The sequence below is a fragment of the Rhopilema esculentum genome, chromosome 3, assembly GCF_057945365.1.
Source record: "Rhopilema esculentum isolate cy_ngs chromosome 3, ASM5794536v1, whole genome shotgun sequence".
NCBI classification, from domain to species: Eukaryota; Metazoa; Cnidaria; class Scyphozoa; order Rhizostomeae; family Rhizostomatidae; genus Rhopilema; species Rhopilema esculentum.
Window position 1 is genome coordinate 7,553,687 of NC_142817.1, and position 19,119 is coordinate 7,572,805.

At 37.3% G+C, this 19,119-nt stretch overlaps 3 protein-coding genes across 4 annotated transcripts in view; 2 read left to right on the forward strand and 1 right to left on the reverse strand.

The window, feature by feature from the left end:
* LOC135692843 (uncharacterized) overlaps nucleotides 1-19,119 on the forward strand; it is a 152,459-nt gene that overhangs the window by 32,615 nt on the left and 100,725 nt on the right. The window lies entirely within an intron of this gene.
* The window catches only part of LOC135692848 (eukaryotic translation initiation factor 4E type 3), a 31,789-nt gene that overhangs the window by 1,048 nt on the left and 11,622 nt on the right, over nucleotides 1-19,119 (reverse strand). Inside the window, exons 7-9 of the mRNA XM_065211177.2 lie at nucleotides 15,598-15,658; nucleotides 14,689-14,896; nucleotides 12,132-13,805 (exon numbers count right to left, since the gene is read on the reverse strand). Of these exons, the coding sequence (XP_065067249.2) occupies nucleotides 13,799-13,805; nucleotides 14,689-14,896; nucleotides 15,598-15,658 (276 nt within the window). The 3' untranslated portion in view covers nucleotides 12,132-13,798. The remainder of the gene's footprint in view (nucleotides 1-12,131; nucleotides 13,806-14,688; nucleotides 14,897-15,597; nucleotides 15,659-19,119) is intronic.
* On the forward strand, nucleotides 3,730-5,890 carry LOC135692840 (dual specificity tyrosine-phosphorylation-regulated kinase 2). Its single transcript, XM_065211160.2, has one exon. It carries the CDS (start codon nucleotides 3,845-3,847, stop codon nucleotides 5,642-5,644), a length of 1,800 nt encoding a protein of 599 aa, XP_065067232.1. The 5' UTR covers nucleotides 3,730-3,844; the 3' UTR covers nucleotides 5,645-5,890.

Sequence of the window (19,119 nt, forward strand, 5' to 3'; positions counted from 1 at the left end):
TTCATCATATTTAGTTATTATCGATATTAGAGTTATTTTAATCTAGGTATAATTCAATCATATTTTGACATTTACATATCGACACAAAGCAACTGGAAAAACAATTCATTAAATATCAGGGACGCCGGAGCCAAGGGGCTGTAGCCCCCTACTTTGTCCAGAGAAAATGATATCAAGGCTGTGGCATCAAAGATAATGGTGGCAAGCAACGAAAAAAGCCCCCCCCCCATTTTTGAGAGCCTCCTCCACTTTAAAATTGGTTCCGGCGTCCGTGAATTTTTTTCAAACAGATATAAGTTATGAAAGCCATAACAACGAATTATTATGTACTGGTAACTAGGGGGTAAGGGGTCCACATCTCCTGCAAAGATTCCAATTCCCCTTTTAAATTGCTGTCAACTCAACCGAATTTAGCTTACCTTTGAGCAACAGAAGTCCTTCTATAAATTTAATAAAATCTTTCATTCCAAACTTACTATCTTCAATAAACTTTAATTTAGTCGTGTTTTACTTTTGATATTATCTTCTATCTATTTTAAAAAAATTTCCCAAGAATGGTTTTACACTGCTCCTTGGACAGGTTTGCAATATTTCTTCTTTAAAAATTTGGCATATTTGAGTCATTTATAGCTTCTTCATACCAGCAGTTTGTGAAGTTTAGCCCTTTTTCGCTCGAAGAAAATCTTTTTTGTCATTCTGTTACTCTGCCATTCTGTCCCTCTGTTCGGAGTCCCACGAAATATAAATTTAGCTCTGGTCACACACAAACAAAATATTCATCAAGGAAGAAGATAACCAAGGAAAGAGGAAAATGATCATGATACAAGGAAAGGGGAAGGATGAAATTGTACACGCACTAAAAGAGGATTAAAGAGGATTCAGCCAACATAAACTTATAAGATCTTTAAAAGTGTTAAAGCTTCCTGAATCTAGCAATCTTGTAAAGGAACATATCGCATAATGGAATAATAACATGATCATAAAGGAATGTATTTATTTGGGAATTCACTAGAAGCGGAGCTTTAAAGATCCTATAGCATATTTACACTTCTAAATCACGTTGTTGCTTTAACATAATTCACGTAGCTCCAAAGCAGCGTAAAAAATATTTTTTCTTGTAATGTAATGCAATGCAAAAGCGCAAACATAAATGCCCACTCTCCCGAGAGTAAATATGAAGAAAAGTTATATACACTCCTTTTTCTAAAAGCACACTCTAAAAGAAAATCGAAGCTCGACTTGCCAAAATATCTGCATTCAACTGTTTTGACTGCAGCTATGAAATGAAAAATCAAAGAATTATCACAGCTAAACACAACTGCTAAAGTCTACTTTTAAGAAATGATAATGGCCTTCAACGTTGAATACTTTTTGCTATTCGTATTTGCAGTATTTTAACAAAACTATACTATATCGTTAAAAAGGCAAAACTATCTGCAGAAGGATGGAGTTTTTTAGTTTTAAGAGCTTTAGAATTCCTTCCATTAGAACCATGCGCATTTTTAGAATTCCTTCATATTTGTGTTGTGACTGAATGTCCCCCCGTAGTCAAGTGATATTAGCTTTTCTTCAAACTGTCAGTTTGTGTTTAGCTTCAATGGTAGTAAAAATGCTAGAATTTTCGACATGCTTACACACTCCTCTTTAAGAATTTTGCAAATAAGAATATTCAGGCTCAGAATCATCCAATTTCTAAGAATATTTTAAGAAGAATATTCTGCGATGTTTATAAAAGGGAATCGCGGAACTGACATATCTTGTTTTTCAAAAAACATGGTTTCTATTCGAGGTCGAGCGATGTTCCCTTGAAACCAGATCAGATTTGAAAAAAATTACTTTCTAAAATTATTAAATTATTTACTAAAAGCATATTCAGGCTCACAGCGAAATTTTTAAGAACATCGAAACTGGACAAAAACAATTCTTACGAAAAAAAATGTGTATTGAGATAGGAAAAGTATAAAAAACAACATTAAAACCAGAGTGTATAAGAATAAGCTCAGAAAACTGATGATTTTTAGTATTATATTGTATGTTTACTCAACACTGGTTGTTATTTACCATAGTGGATAAACACTAATTCAGACGTGCGACGGGAAGCGTTGACATGCTAGAAACCAAAGACAAAACAAATTTTTGTCACCCTAGGCACCAGAGCCTTGTGAATCCGAGAGTAAAGTATTATAGACGGCATGTCAATGCTTCCCGTTGCATGCCGGGGCGAAATATTAGTATATTCTTTAAATTTAATTTATTTTGAAAATTTTATTTCGTGACATTGGATTCTCGTCGTCGTATTGCTTTGTTCCTGTATACCTGTCATAACAACACTCATTGCAAGATTCACAGAATCCGGCGGACAGCCTTTCCTGCGGTTCTTCCTTTATAGACGGCTGCCGTGGCAAAATGAGTGGTTGCGAAGGAGGGGAAGGAAATAGAGTATTGCAATCCTTGCTCAGAAAAATATGTGACAAGTTTGGACCTATATTTCTGAGACTAAATGATGGAGACTCTGACACCCAGATTAAAATTTTTTGTCGTTTTGAGTACATTCTAGAGGTTTAAGGCGTTTAAGTCCCGTCAACCCCCCTCCCACCTCCGCATTCAAAGATTGGAAAACATGCATAATTTTGCCGACGCGCCACTGCGACCAACGGCACATTATCAGCTGCAACCTGCGAGCGAAAGCATTTGAGCTGCGAGCAACGATGCACATGATATACATAAACTATAGTATAATATATTAATCCATTGATATTTTTGGTCTTTAGAGGTCTGAGGTGCGAGCACAAGAAGTCCAGCGTCGCTGCAAGGATATGCAAGTTTTCCCGCCTGGCCACATTCCCTGACTGTATCTACTGGAATGAGGCACTTTTGATGTGAATCGTTTTCCAAAAGATGATTCATTTCCTCCTTATGCAAGCACGTTCATTTATGGTGACACATAAGAATAATTTGCCAGGCAATGTCGTCATTCTTCACAAACTGCCTCAAATTCAAATCAAATTAAGATGATGGATTGTAGTTTCGGCCAAATGAAGTAATTATCTCGTCTGAGTATGTGTTATCTGGCAAAATCAGAGCTATGTTCTAATTCAGGAATCATCTTGCTATTTGTGACTTTAATGGACATGTTCGTAATTTTTGTTGATTAATCGCAGGGTAACTTGGCGTTGACAGCATTATTTGAATTGATGATGGTGGAGAAGAGGGATAGAAATGCATTATGCATTTTACAGCTCATTAGTAAAAAATTAGGTGGTTGAAATGTGAAGATATTTTGGCCCTTCAACTTCAATTTGGTTACCCCTGCTCACGTTTTCACCTAGAGCTGAAGCAAATTCCATTTCAGTGTCGAGAAGTGTTCTTGTATTTTTAAGAATTTTTAAATCATTCGGGTTTTACAACCGCACATTGGACGATTTTCCAGAGATATACAGTATATAGATAATATAGCATAAAAGATTTGTTTTACTTGGGAGATGTTTTTATTAATATTTTTTGGTAATCTGTCGTCAGGTTGAAGAAGATGATGTCACCATATCAACCATCAACGAACTTGTACTATTCCATTCAGTATTTGGTTTCTAGCCCTTTTTGTTGAAACATCTTGTTAGATTTATTCAAATTTATTCTAATTTATTTCACCGGTTGCCAGACACGTTTACGTGTTATTGTATTTGCGGCTTTTTTGCGTCATGATTGGTCGGCGTCTCTTGGTAACGGAACAACTGGATGGAATAAATAATCACTTGTGTTTCGAGGGCGGCTTGCTAACAAACTTTCTCCAGTTGAGTTCGTGCTTTGACGATCTAAATGCCAGTAGTTAAATATCGAATCGATTATGTTAGGGCCTAGTGCTACGAAGCATATTTTAGCAGTGAGCAGCAAGCAATCGTTAGTTGGAAAAACAGAGATGTATTATACGCACATTGACCCGTCGGCGTCGGTAAGAAGCCATGGCGAGGTCCTACCTCCGCTCAAAAAGACGAATAAAATTGCTGTTAAACAGAACTCTCATGATAGCAGCGGATCGAAGACTTTACCACATTTAGGTGGTGTACAGGTTCAACAGCTTTTTGATGAGGAGCACCACCAAAGTAAACTGAAATCAGTTGACAACAGAGGTCTTCCCAATGTCGAAGGTACTCAACAACCTGCAGTCACAACCACGCATAGGACAGATGCTCCTACTCCGAATTCCGAGCGCCGATCAAGCGTGTCTTCAGATTCCCAAAGCAAAGGACAAGCAATGTCACCCGAACATGCTATGAAACTGTACATGCACAAGTTAACGACGTTTGAGCATCATGAAATATTCAATTATCCGCAGATTTATTTCGTTGGGCCTAATGCTAAAAAGCGGCAAGGTGTTGTTGGCGGATCTAACAACAGTGGTTATGACGACGAACAAGGCTCGTATTCGCTTGTGCCTCACGATCACATCGCATATCGTTACGAAGTTTTAAAGGTTATTGGTAAAGGGAGTTTTGGATCTGTCGTCAAAGCTTACGATCACAAAAACCAGTGTCATGTTGCTTTGAAATTGATAAGGAATGAGAAGCGATTTCACCGGCAAGCGGCGGAGGAAATTCGGATTTTAGAACACTTGAAGAAACAGGACAAGGAAAATAACTACAATATTATTCATATGCTAGAACATTTTCAGTTTCGAAGCCACATGTGTATCACTTTTGAACTGCTTAGTATCAATTTGTATGAACTTATCAAGAAGAACAAATTTCAGGGATTTTCCTTGCAGTTGGTTCGTAAATTTGCACATTCAATGCTTCAATGTCTGGAAGCGCTGCATCGTAATAGGATCATCCACTGTGATTTGAAACCCGAGAACGTACTGCTCAAACAGCAAGGCAGAAGTGGAATTAAAGTCATCGATTTTGGATCCAGTTGTTACGAACATCAACGTATTTATACTTATATCCAATCAAGATTCTATAGAGCACCTGAAGTTATCTTAGGAGCACGTTATGGTATGCCAATCGACATGTGGAGTTTTGGATGTATTTTAGCAGAGCTTTTGACGGGATATCCTCTGTTTCCTGGCGAAGATGAAGGCGATCAACTAGCTTCAATTATTGAACTGTTAGGAATGCCCCCTGACAAACTTTTGGAAACTTCAAAGAGGGGAAAGAATTTCATCAGTTCACGAGGTTACCCCAGATACTGCACCGTAACAACATTGCCTGATGGAAGCACCGTTTTATCAGGTGGAAAGTCGAGGCACGGAAAAACTCGTGGCCCCCCAGCATCAAAGGACTTTGTGACGGCCTTAAAGGGTTCTGATGACGCCCTGTTCATAGACTTTTTAAAGAAATGTCTAGAATGGGAGCCTTCACAAAGGATGACACCATCACAAGCTCTTAGGCATGCTTGGTTAAGAAGACGATTGCCTCGAGCACCTGCCGAACAAACAAATGGTCATACTCAAAACACAACAGTGGAGAAACTGAAGCACCACAGACAAGGATCAGGGACTCATGCAGTTGGAAAATTACCTCCTACACATCCTGTACATCCAGCATCCTCAAAAACTAGACGAAGGACTTCAGAGAACAATCCACCTTCAGATCAAGGATCTGAAATGAACAATAGGACAGTGTTACCAAAAATTGTTGGCCGATAGCCATGTAATTATCACATGGTATAAAGTAACTTGAATTAATTAGAATTTTACTAAATCAAGCTTTCTGGAAATCTGCTTTTAGGAACCATGAAGTTTAATTTCTTCAGGAAACTGTTTCACCTGACATCCCAACATCTTGTTAATATTGTTTTGAAATGGATGATCAGAAAATTATGTTTTAGTATGTATATAGAAATATGTGTGAAGAGAATATGGTTGTAAATATCATTGGAAACAGTAATTCAACTTGGTTCTTTTTTTTACACTTCCTGTAAAATATATTGGATTTGGGGAAATATGATTTCCTCAATGAAAAACTAATTCCCTTTCTTATTTTGATTGGATATAGTTTCATTTCATAGCTTTTGTTATGGCAATTCAGAACATGTGTAAGATTATTTCACAGCCATAGCTCATTTAATTCAAAAAGAGATAATAGAGAAAAATTAAACAATAGTGTATTGCCAAAGGATTAAGCAACCCCAGCACCTTTTTTCTCCCTTACCAAAACAAAACGTGGCGAAAATAAAACCCTTTTTTGTCTTCAGAAAAAAGCACCACCTGTTTAATTGCATTTGGTATGGTCTGCCCAAAGGCAAGTTTTAAAAGTGACAGTGGACTGACTATTCTGCTTGGCAGCATTCCCTCTTTAATTCAATAGGCATTCAGAACTTGTATTGTCAAACAGCCTGCAATGTTTTTATAGAAAAGTTTAGGCCACGCTGCATTCATTTGTACGCCTGCAAGCGATGATACATCATCAATTGTTTGACGAGAAAAATCATTTCAGCAGCTTAGCTTGTTTACTAATTCAGTTGAAAGCGCCTCTATTCTGGTACCCGTATAAAGATTTGATTGCTGCTCAATTAACCGAACTGGTGATCAACTTCAACACGATATGAGATATATTCTGTATTGATAGTCGACTCTTATAATTTCACCCAGCTATGCCTTATCCATATATTTGAAGCTTTGTTGGGAGTTCGATGGCAACCTGCTGCTATATTCAACAGGGGCTTTTCAGAAGATGAGCAGCTTGGGGCCAAACAGCATTTAGAAAACGTGGCCTCGTTTGTCAATTTCGAATATGACGTACACTCTTTTTAAGAGAACTCTTCGTGAGAACACCGGGACTCGATTTGCCAAAATTAAGAACACCATAAGAACGTGCCAAGGCCTCGGGTGAAATATTAGATGAGATAAAACAACGTGATTTTGAAAAATTTTTTCGTATGTTTACAAAGCAGAGCAGGTTTTATCACCAAAGCTATCGTTCTACCAAAAACGTTATACAGAACTCTTAGAATCAATTAATACAGTATGTGGTAGAAAAAAGTCAATGTTGAAATAGGAGCAATGTTTAACAACACTCGAGCCTCAAATTATAAAAAACAACGAAACTCGGCAAAAGTTACATTGCTCTCATATGGCTCATTGGAAGGTGGTCAGAAGCAATGGGGGCTTTAGTGGTTTCTGCTCTCCAATAAATGCACACAGGGGTGTAGAGCTAGGGGGGCTCAGGGGTACGAGCCTCCCTTGTTGATGCCAAAAATTGGCAAATTTCTACTTTTGCTATTGATTTTCGCAACATTTTGTGCAAGTGCCCCCCTTGTTATTTTGATAGCACTACACCACTGAATGCACATCAGTATTCTACTTTATCAATTACGTATTCTTGATTGGGGGGTAAAACAAGCCACCACTCTGTTCGTAGTTCCCTTTTGAATACGAATATCATTTCCGCCACGGCCCTCAAAACCATCATTAGGAAGTCCCTTTACTTCCCCAGCTTAACACAAAAACGTGTTAAAATGAAACAAAACATCTTCTTGAACTTTTTACGTATCAAGAGTATATACAAGCTTATTTATTCTTCGTCACAAATGGACGTACGAAAAATTAATCGGTTGCAGGGATTATTTTTTCTTTAGACAATTGATATTTCATTAAAATTTTCAATTTTTCAAACAAGATGTTATTATAAAAATCTTTCTGGGAAGTACAATTTTTCTTGCTGTCCTAATTTTTTACAATGGACTAATTTCTACCGGGTTACTCTTTCTCTCTTTGCTCCCTGATTCCGCGTTTCTGCATAATCTTATCATTAAACAATTTATCGGTTCCACGAATATGGAAAGGCCCATGAAATCACGAATTATTCTTATTCTGTGATAAAGTGTAAGCTGTCGCAATGGCCAACCAAAAAGGAAAGATAAACCATAGATTTATCGTTCACTAAGTGTACTATGTAGGGTCTACATTCACTGTAGGCCTAACCCAAATTTACTATTTCTCTACTCAAAATAGCAACTGAAAACAAGAAGTGGATAAGCTTGTTTCTAAAGGTAACGTAGCCCCAATTTTAAGTCAGTGACAACTAATTAATTTTTCCCACAAGGGACATTTTCTAATTGGAGTTAAAACTGTCATTCCTCTTGGGCCATCGTGCACAATCGCCATCTTGCGAAAAAAGACAATTGTCGGCGATCGTCCACAATAGCCGGTCGTTTGGTAACAAGGGCCGTAAACATTTGTCGCCATGGTAACGATAATGGCGCATGTATCAAAAGAAACATATCGAATACACTTTTGTAGTCACTATATTTGTAAGTCAAACAGAGTGTATTCAGCTTTAGATTGAAGGTTATGCCAATTGTCGATATTTTCTTTGCCACTGGTTCCCTAAACAAATAAAATAAGGCAAAGCATCGCGGTCATGTTTCAACCTGTTTGAAACCGAACCCAACTACTTCGATTTATCTATGTTAGAGGTGGCAATTTTCACTAAAAACAAAAAAGAATGAGCTAGTCATATTCAATTCAAGCTCTATAATGTTTATGGTGAAATAAAGTTGCCATTTTCTCAAATTTTCTTGCAAATTAACCATCTGCCCAGGTTGAAGCCAATTCTCTAAATACAGTCTTCTGTGTCTCAGTCAAAAATTGTTGCCTAAGAATCTAGGTTGGTTTGCGCTAAGCGGAGCTATGACTTTTTAATAGACGATATTTAGTAGGGTCCAAAAGGTATTGACCTCATCGTCCAGGCTGTGCCTAAATCTTACATCATGCTAACGATTTTTGTCTCCAACAGTTGCGATAAATGGTTTCTTGCGAGAAAAATTTCAAAGATTATGTTTCATATGTGATGACAAAAATACAGTATAAAGCATTTTACAGATAAATATTTTATCGTGTTCAAATAATCTCTTGTTTTATGTCCTCACATGGCCTAGGCATAAGAATCATTGTTCTTAATTTTATAATTGTTCTGACCATAGGCACTTGCTGTCTCAACATTTTTCCCCCGTTTGACTTACAAAATTAAATATGTTGAATTTAATGTTTAAGCTCTGTATTGATATTTGGATCATTAAGTTATGTTAACTGATAGTTCCACTGAAATGTAAAATGGAATGGCCTGCTGCATTGAATTCGTTTTACTTTACACCTAAGTGCAATTGTAACTTCCATAATGAGTTAGGTAATATTCACCTATAAACTAAAGTGTGAAAGCTTTTTTCATGATGGACATATTTTCAGGATAATTACCTTTTATCCCGATGTGTTTCATTCTTATTAGGCTATTAATCATCACTTTTAATTACGAAGCAATGGGTTCTTCATGCAGAAGACACATGTCAGAGAGCATTTTCCAGGCAGGTATTTTCCAAGCGGGAGGCATTGGTACAGATGGGTCAGATCTTTGACACATAAGATCTATTACAGGCGTTAAGTAAACCAGGTTTTAATTTTTAACCAGGTTTAATTAACGCCTATAGATGTTATGATGCCAGCATAGTTATGGGCAAATTAATTCGAGGGGCATATCAATACGTAAAATTATCTTACACCTTAGAGGAACATCCTTTTGCTTTGAGGGAAATTTACCAAATCCCTAAAACCCAACATTCTAAAATATCCTGTACGCTGCTTGGAAAGAGTGATGCCATCTGTAAATGCATTAGGCAGTGCCATCGGAATGGAATTCATATTGGGGGGGGGGGCTGCCCATTGTTTTCCTTCTCGTTCAGTACACTGTTATAAAGGAAACATACTACAGCTTGACGATTATTGGGGGGGAGCTGCAGCCTCCCAGTCCCCCGGTTGCGACGGGCCTGTTAGGCCATAAACATTTGATGTACTTAGTTGAACTAAATATCTATATTACCATTGGGCTAAAATCTAAGGTAAAGTTTCCATTTTTGCTTGAAAGCTCTAATCTTTGCGGTTTTCAAATATCGTCAAAAATATGTATATATCAACGGTATACTTTGCTTCTCCTAGGTGAAGGGCAATAGAAGCAAAAGGGACGACTGAAAGTCTCTAGACAATTTTAAAAGAAAATAAATAATTAGAGAGATTGATCGGATGTTTGAGTTTTCAAATATAGATTTTCAGTTGAGGGAATAAAATGTAATATGGTTGATGGGTGAGAAGAGAATGCCAAGCCGGTAAAAAGAAAACTAAATGATTTTGTTGTTGTTGCGGAATTCTACATTCAAATCAAGTTTTGTCACACCCACTAAAACCTGTCCCTCTTATATCAAAATCTTAAGACTTAAATGTACGCAAACTGTACCAAAAGTTTACATCAGCTTCTAAAATGTCAGAGCACCTTAAACATCTCAGGATTGCTGAATGTCTTTGGCATTCGAATCTTTCTAGTGAAAATGTTGGTCCCTTTTGCATTTGCAAAGTGCATTGAAGTCACTTTCGTTTCCTTTTTCTGACTCCTTGGAAATTCGAGCTTGATAGAGAGATGTCTGGTGACTTTTTGGCATCTCATTTTCTAAGATCTTTGATAGTCTTTGTGTCTATAGTTTTCTAAATGTTGCAGAAAATATCGAAAATTTCCCTATAATTGCAGCATTATGATGGCTTAGGAACAAGCGGAGGGCCAATGACAGGAATTGAGGAAACCCAACTTTTTTTGTTTCTCTGAAAAGAAATTGTTGGGAAGAATTATGAACATTTTCCCGGACTCTGTATTTTTAGACGCTTTTATTCGCGAACCTTAATATTCGCTGCTTTTGTTTCTATGTATCTAAAGCCCCTCGGGAGTTTGCGCATCCATAATCTCGTGGGCCAAAGGAGCAGCTGATGCTTAGAAAATACCCGAAAGTGTGGAGGTGTGAGAGAACTGGAACTTAATTTCTAGGTCACGTGTAACCAGAGAACCGTAAGAAAAGGCGAGAGGTGTGACTGTAGTATAGTTTTGAGAAGTTCGTAAAGTTCGTAAAAGAGCTGTAATAAAAGTTAAAGGTTGATGAAAAAGGAAAATTGTGTATATCGTGTGTATATATCTGTTGGCATTCTCTCTAGTAGATTGTTTTGCTGGATGCAGGTCATAAAAGAACATAAACATGTTTGTAAAAAAGAGCGCTTTCCAAAATCTGATAGAAAATTCTCAACGGTGATAAGTAAACGAAATATGAAATAAATGAACGGTCCTTTTATGAAATTTCTTAGCTTTCCAGGGCCCTGGGGCACAAAGAAAGGAGGGACACATTATGACGTAATTAAGACTGTGATTGTTCTTGTTGTTATTATTGTTAGGAGCTCTGGTATAACTTGTCCCGGCTCGGGGCCTGGGGCAGTCTGCCCCCTCTAAATGGGTCTGCTTGATATCTCAAAAGAACCCCGCGAACGGTTTTGAAAGACCGATCACTTCTGCATATGAATGGAGCTTATCCGCTTACAGATACGGAAAGATTAAAATCTGCAGGTGGAAGAATTTAAAACTTCAAAGATGTTTGTGTATTGCGAGCTGAAAAGTAATTGGCAGCACCTGTAAACACGAAATAACACATTGAATTTCGCGGCACATTTCTTCTTATTTCCTTTGAAATTAGGCATTGCTTGTCAAATTTGAGGTTCTGATTATAAGCGCTTGATCCTGAATCAAGACAGAGGCTTTTGTAAACATGGAAACAAACCTCGGCTCAAAACAAACAACCACGCAACATCTTGATATGTTTTGAAATGTAGCAGAAAATTGTGTTCCAACCTTCTTAAGTTTCTAACTTAAGAAAGTACAATCGAAAAATTGTGTTCCAACCCTCCGGGCAAAACCCTTCAAACCGTCCTTAAAAACTGAAAATAAGGCGGGGTTTCGGTGTGGCATTAATTTTTCTTTTTTTTAAAAAAGCCTTCCTCGCCGTCCTTGATTGCGACCGCCATGTTTTCGCCAAGTCACACAGGTACTTACCTGGATAAGGATAGTCTTTTGTACTCACACAGGTACTTACTCAAAACCTGGACCCAAATATGCTTTGAAATATTGCTCGCTAACCCGAACCTTCCGCTAACAGTCACGGACTAGCATGCACCATAATGTGAGACTTTAACTGGATTCCCCTTTACGAAGGAGATAAAACCTTACTTTGGGCAATGGCGACTTGTCACTTTGCCTATGCGCTGAATCCGAAGTATGGACCCTTTCAACGGCGTAAAAGAAACTTTTAAAATAACGAAAATGTAAACTTACGTGCAGGGAAGGACATATTAACCAACCATAACAACTTTGGAAGCCAAAGGAGCAGCTGATGCTTAAATATAATTGATAATTGGCAGGAATCGTGAAATTTTCTCGAACGCTACGTTGAGGAATACATTGGACTGGGGCAAGTCCTGACCAGTCAAGTAACGCCATGGCGCTCATTGACAAAGACATGTCTCACTAGACTTCTTTAAGTACAATTTACCAATAATTTTGTCCCAAAGGGGAAACAAGCCAATGAATGCAAAGTAACCATACTCCCCCCGAGGTTCCTAGTTCACGTTACAATTCACAATGGTTGACGCTTACAGCAAAATTGCAAGTGTCAATCAAAGTATAGCCCTTTTAGGGTAGGCTCTTTTCCTGCTTTCAAAGCTTGATTAAATGAAATTTAACCACGTTTAATATGTGACAGGTTGCGCCTTTTCGGTACCCCTTGGGCTTTTGTTTTTGGCACAGATTGCACCTTTGTGTTTATTGTAGCAGTGCTCGAGTAAGCACCAAGCGCGCAATTGTGCATTAGCCTTGAGCGTATAAACGTTATTTTGGCAAAATTTCATTCTCATACGTAACAAGAAAACCTGCAGTTGGACTGTGGAGAGCAAAGGTTTTTTCTTGCGACCCTGTTTACCCAATCCACGTCTAAGTATTTTCAGGTTTTTACATGAATGTTAACTTCTTTCTTTTTTTTCGTGCATTAGTTAATGGCCGTATGGCTTGCGACTTTTGCATGAACAAGGTATTGCTAGTCGGCGGAAGTCCATTGTTTCTTCTTCTTAACCCCCTCAAAAACAGTTTAGGTTTTATTTATGACCGTCTTTGCGATTGGCGCACCGACAGCCCAAAAATAAATGGCCCAAATGATGAGAGGTCAAACATTCTTAGGACCATCTTACCCTTATTTGCTAACGGTTTTTATTTGGTAACCTGGAACAAATATTAATGGCAAATTATCCAATGTAATCGTTGATATGTTTTAAATTATTTCAATGATGATAAAAAAGGAAAAAATCTTGCAGCGATAATTGAAAGGAAAAAGCAGATATTCAAAAAATTCTTTCAAAAATCGACTGCTCTTATGTCTAGAATTTATTAAACATCACGATAAAATGATAACAACAGAAAAAATACAGCACATCATGAAAAATTAATTTTTTTAAAATGGCAAATAAACGGTATCGCCCAGGGCGTGGTCATTTCTCGTGGCCTTTTCAGTGCATAAAACAAGAAACTAACTGTTCGATAAAAATGCTTGGGATTAAAATGTTTATCATTGATAGCTGACAATAAAAAACAATTCTCCGGTAAAATGCTAGATACTCATAAAGACCCTGTTGGTCGAGAACAAAAGGCGAATCAGCCTAAATTGCCAATTCATGATGATTGTACTCATCGATCTGATTGGCTATTCTGCAAAATATAAGCCAATAGGATTGTCCAATATTGTGACTTAACTGTACTTAATCCTATTGGAGAGGAATTTTTGGAGATCAGTCAGTTATTTTTAACTAATAATAAATTGACAAATAATTTACTCATTCTTATTATATTAAACGGAATTTAATTGAATTATCATTATAAGGTGATTCCATTACATTTATATGCATCTTCATTTGAGAACAGGAATTTTTGACCACTTTGAACAGTCGATACATTCAAATGCTAAAAACAACATACAAAGGAATCAAAAGGCAAACATTACATTTATGTGAATTTTTTTATATCTAACTACTTTCTGATATAACGTTTTGAATTTTTAATGTATTAATATCTGTTCGGAGATAATTATAATGACGTCACACTAATTATGACGTAATGGCTGATCAAGATTAATTCCACACGTTGTAAGATACAGAGGAGCCACAGTATTACTGCGAAAACGAATATCAGTTAATTTAATGAAAGGACGTTAAAAAATCTAAGAAAGCAAATTTGATTCTACACTATACACGAAATTCTCAAGGCACGATATAAAACGAGAGGAAACAATCTTTGGCAATACCAAAAACTTAAACTACAGACTTGGTATTAGGAAATCTGTATTTTTGTATTTAAAGAAATAGGCTAGATATCTGAGCCTTATTTGACAGAGGTATTAAGGATACATAGTTTCAAAGGATTCCAAACAAAAGCTGCATTATCTTTGGCAACACCTGCCTGAAATGCGTGTAGCAGGAGTATTTCATTTTGGAAAGTTTAAATGTATTGCCAACGAGAAACGTATTTCCTAGCATAATTCTTCTACATGCGTTTTATTGAAGCCCTGCGCATTACATTACTCTAAGAAGGACTTGTTCACTAACAACTAGGCTTTATAAAGACGAAATATAGGTACACATGCGGTCACAATTTTTTTAAATCTGAAGCTATCGTATCTGCTACAAAAATTACACCTGCAGTTTCTCAAAATAATTGCGGTACGAAGGAAACAGGTAGTCTGTTATTAAGAACCTCAGTCCATTCACTTCTTAGTCAGGTCCCGCATTGTTGCCAAGACAACCGATGGCCTCCTTATCAAACAAATTGTAAATAACAAACAAGTTACCTCGCAGCGTCTCTTGCACCTCCGAACACCTGCCTTGGTGACGAGCCATACCTCTGGGGAGCAAAGTCCCTTGTTCCACCAAAAGATTGCCGTGGAGATGAGCCATAGCTTGGTGGTGTGTGGGAAAATCCTTCATATTTGCGTGGCCCCCCTTGTTGTTGGACGGGACGCTTGCTTCCCGATTCAAATGCCGAGTGGTCACAATGAGCTGAAAAGTTAATAATAGCAATAGGGTGTCTTCATCGAAGCACAGGTGACTAAGCTACAAACGTAAATAAAACTTAGTATACTCACATTGTTTATGGCGTCTGATTCATAACTCTATCTAGCCTAACAATGCAATGTTGCTTTATATAATATTTGTTTACGTCATATCAATATCCACATGTTAATATCAACATGTCTATTGAATTGTGTGGGAGAGTTGTGCTTTATATGCAAATAGAGAATGACACTATATTCAGAATTAGAAGCTGGAATCAGCATTCCTTTGAAATGCACGTGCAATAGACTCGTCACGTAGATTTAATTTCCACGCTTGTAAATAATAAACTTATTCTTAAAAAAGTGGCCTCAATGTTTTAACAGTCTTTGGTTTATTAGGGTATCTTAATTCCGAAAATAATGAGGTCAGAATGTATTGGCAAAGACGTTTAGCCTAAGTGAGTGTCATCAGCAATTTTCATTGCTACAATACCATACATTGGCCTCGTCTTATAATATAATTACTTGCTTGCAATTTAGACATCTGCGGCTGTTTGCGACCTTTAAGCACAAAAGCTCCACTTTTGCCCAAAACCACAACTACAATTGAATCTTAAAACTGTACCACATAAGCATTATCTGCAATTTCCCGAAATCTTTAGATAATTTATAAATTATCAGGCAGCAAAATCTGTCAAATCATACCTTTGTAGAAAGAGTTATGAAGAGTCAATTCTTGATCCAAATCATATATAGCCTCAATAACCTTGAAGATAAAAAGAAAAAAGTTTATTTGGCAGAAGACATTCTTTTTCATCTCTTCGATATACAACTACTCGAGATACAAGTTAATTTTATTTGTATAATAGATTTAGAAGAAACAGATTTGTTGAGCAAAACATGGAGTTGATAAAATTATTGATAAAGATGTAATTATTGATGATTAAAGCAAATTGGCGATTAAAGGTAGTGCTTGGGTATTCAACCTTAGAGCAAAAAGTTAACAAAGCTCATATCGTTAAATCACGATTAGGGGAGGGGGAGGGAAGGGGAGGGAAGGGGAGGGAAGGGGAGGGAAGGGGAGGGAAGGGGAGGGAAGGGGAGGGAAGGGGAGGGAAGGGGAGGGAAGGGGAGGGAAGGGGAGGGAAGGGGAGGGAAGGGGAGGGGAGGGAAGGGGAGGGAAGGGGAGGGAAGGGGAGGGAAGGGGAGGGGAGGGAAGGGGAGGGAAGGGGAGGGAAGGGACGAGCATGAAGCAAGTACTAAACGAATACTGGAAAGGATAATACATGACTAAAAGTAATGGATATGAAATAAGAAAAAATTAGGTACTTCGTGATAACAAAATAGGCCTAAATGTTTGCTTAGTGGCATTTCGACACTGTCTCGTTTTTGGTACTCTTAAAACACAATTTAAAGTTAAGTAACTTTAATAAATAAATGCTCTCGATGTTAAAGATCAAATCATGAGAAACAAAATATACTGAATCTCATTTAAGGAGAGTTGCCCTTCAGTATCTTCTGGTTTTCAAGAGGCCATCCAATTAAAACATTCATTACAATTTATAAAAAGTAAAAAAACAAGCTATCAAGAGATTAAATATAAAAAAACCCTTTTGACAATATCTCAAACTAATTTGTAACAAAATTATGAAAATAAATAGAACTTATAATAAAAAGAAAGATTGAATTTATAGTAAAAGTCAAACATGTAAAGAAAAGACATAAATTTAATCAACTTATATATTTACAAATAAAAAAGAAGCAAAGCTCTAATAATAAAACTTTTATAAAAACAGCTGGCAATGGAAGTTATTCAGCAGCCATGTTTTTAACATCAGGTACCATAATTGCAAATTGACCCAGACATGTAGATTAGAGGTCAAACAGGCCTCCTAATCAAGTAATAAATCTCTCAATCAAATCTATCAAAATGAATTTCTAGGTTCTTGAAAATTGTAAAACCTCAAATCTGATAAACCTTTTAGGGTATTTTTGGCAAAACGCGTTCCTGTAGTTGGCTAGATGCGACAAAGGAAACGCTGCTTTCAGGCCAAAACAGATGCTCAAGGAAAACCTGCTTTGCAAAGAACTGTTTGATTAAGATGTAGCCATGATCTGTCATGAACATCGTAAACATGACTAGCGGCTTTGGCGCCAGCAAGGGCAGGTGGCGATGTACACAAAATGAGGTCATTTGATTGCAAATGGAAGGTGTCATTGACGATGGAACTATCCGGGGACAAGGGGGCAGGTTTCAGGAAAGGGACATTTGAAGAACCATTCTCAGCCTCTACCTGTTTTTTTAGAACTGTTATTATGATCTTCTTTTGGTGTATGCATCATAAAAACTGACATATTTGTGACATACGAAATATTTTACGCGTTTGGGAAATCTCACCAAAACAATAGGAAAGTCGATTGAAAGCCATACCGCAGTCTACCTCCCCCTGCCCCCTGTCTCCCCATCTCAGCCGTACGTTAAGGCGAAATACATGCTAGTTGGATAAAACCTGAGTCATCTCCCATTGAAAGACTTTTGATAATAGATCGGGGTTGCATTTACACGAAACTGTTGCAATCGGGTTCTCTAGAAACTGATCCCTTTTCATCAAGTAAAGTCATATAACAGTTTGCATTGTATATCGTGTAGCTGCACTTGGAGAGAGAAACAAACAAAATAGGCCTCAAAGCTACGTAAAATATCGTGTGTCGAGGAAATAAATTCAATCCGATTTCGATAGGAAGAAATTCCATCCGATTTCGTGTAACAGAAGCGAAAATAGTGTTCTTTCGCTGAGGCCTGGCATTCAAAGCGACAAAAAACATGGGAAAATTTACAAATGTGCACAAACAAGCCTCTGGTATTGCGAAATTTCAAAATAGAACGAAAATTTATAAAACTAAACCACTTTCACGGAACCATACTTTAGGAAAAAGCTGAGTCCATAAAAATGATGAAAACAGCCAAAACAATACGAACTTCTTGCTTAACACTACAATTTCGTAAATTTTGAAATGCTTTTTGAAGACCAGTGCACAACGTTTAAACAATGTCCTTCGTGCACAACCACAACAATCGATTGTGAGGCTCACCGCACCGCAGCTTCGGATTTTAAAGCTTCATCTCATTACAGGCCGTCGGGCCATATTTGGCGCAAATCAAAGCTAGTGTTTCAGTGTGTATTGTGTTTTTACCAGCTTATCACTGCGCACAGGTGTTTCTTCGATAGACAAGCCAGAGCAATCTTATCACAACATCTTATTTAAAAGAATACTAAAAGATATCTTTACATGGAAATCCTTGAGGCCAAGATAGTTGCAGTATCTGTAAACAAACTATTCATCTGTTTTTCGGAGGTGTCAATCGAGTTAAGACACCGAAGGTACCTGAGGCAGAAAAGAGTCGAAAACCACCTCGTTTTCTAAATAATTAAAACGACTTGATTCAAAAGCTTAGAGGATTTCGATAAGGCACCAAAAATGGTCTAGCAACAAGCTGCTAAATCTTATGGTTTGTCGTTTTTATAACACGACGAGTAGAGAGTTTGATTTTGACTTTCAGACCCAAAGAATATTAATTGTGTCGCAAAATCAATCAGAAACATTTAAGAAAATACTCCATAGTATTACAGAACGCCATATGTTGCTCGTATCAAACTACTAAAATACATACTTCAGTGTATATTCTGACATCCTAAGACTTGATCTAAGGACCAAACTTTTGGCTCTTAAAATACGTCCAATTCCTTTAAAAACCGGCCCTTTTAAACCAAACAGCTCTCTTGATCTTTCCTGAAACGTGGATAATCACCTTGTATGTCAACCTACTTTTTTACTCATTTCGAATGGTGGCCTAAATTTCACGACACTGTTTTCGTTTGGTGTTACGCGATACCGGATTATACTTCAAGAAACATATTTTCTCTGCAATTTAAATCAAACCCCCTTTACGTTACCCTTTGCTCTACCCTTTAGTTATTCGATTCTCCCTCCGTTGGTAGCAGCCTATTTACCCTTTTTTATTTCTAACCTTAGACTGGAAGCTCGCAGACATAACAGCAGATACAGATTATTCAAATATTTCTGTGTTGGACTTTCATGGCCTGGCACGTTCTTCTCTGCCTTTCAATCATAGTAAAAACAAATTCAAATTGAATGAAATGTATGGTTTTCTCGTTGATATGATTTGGAATTTGTTGCTCGTTATCTTGATATTTGCGTAGGACT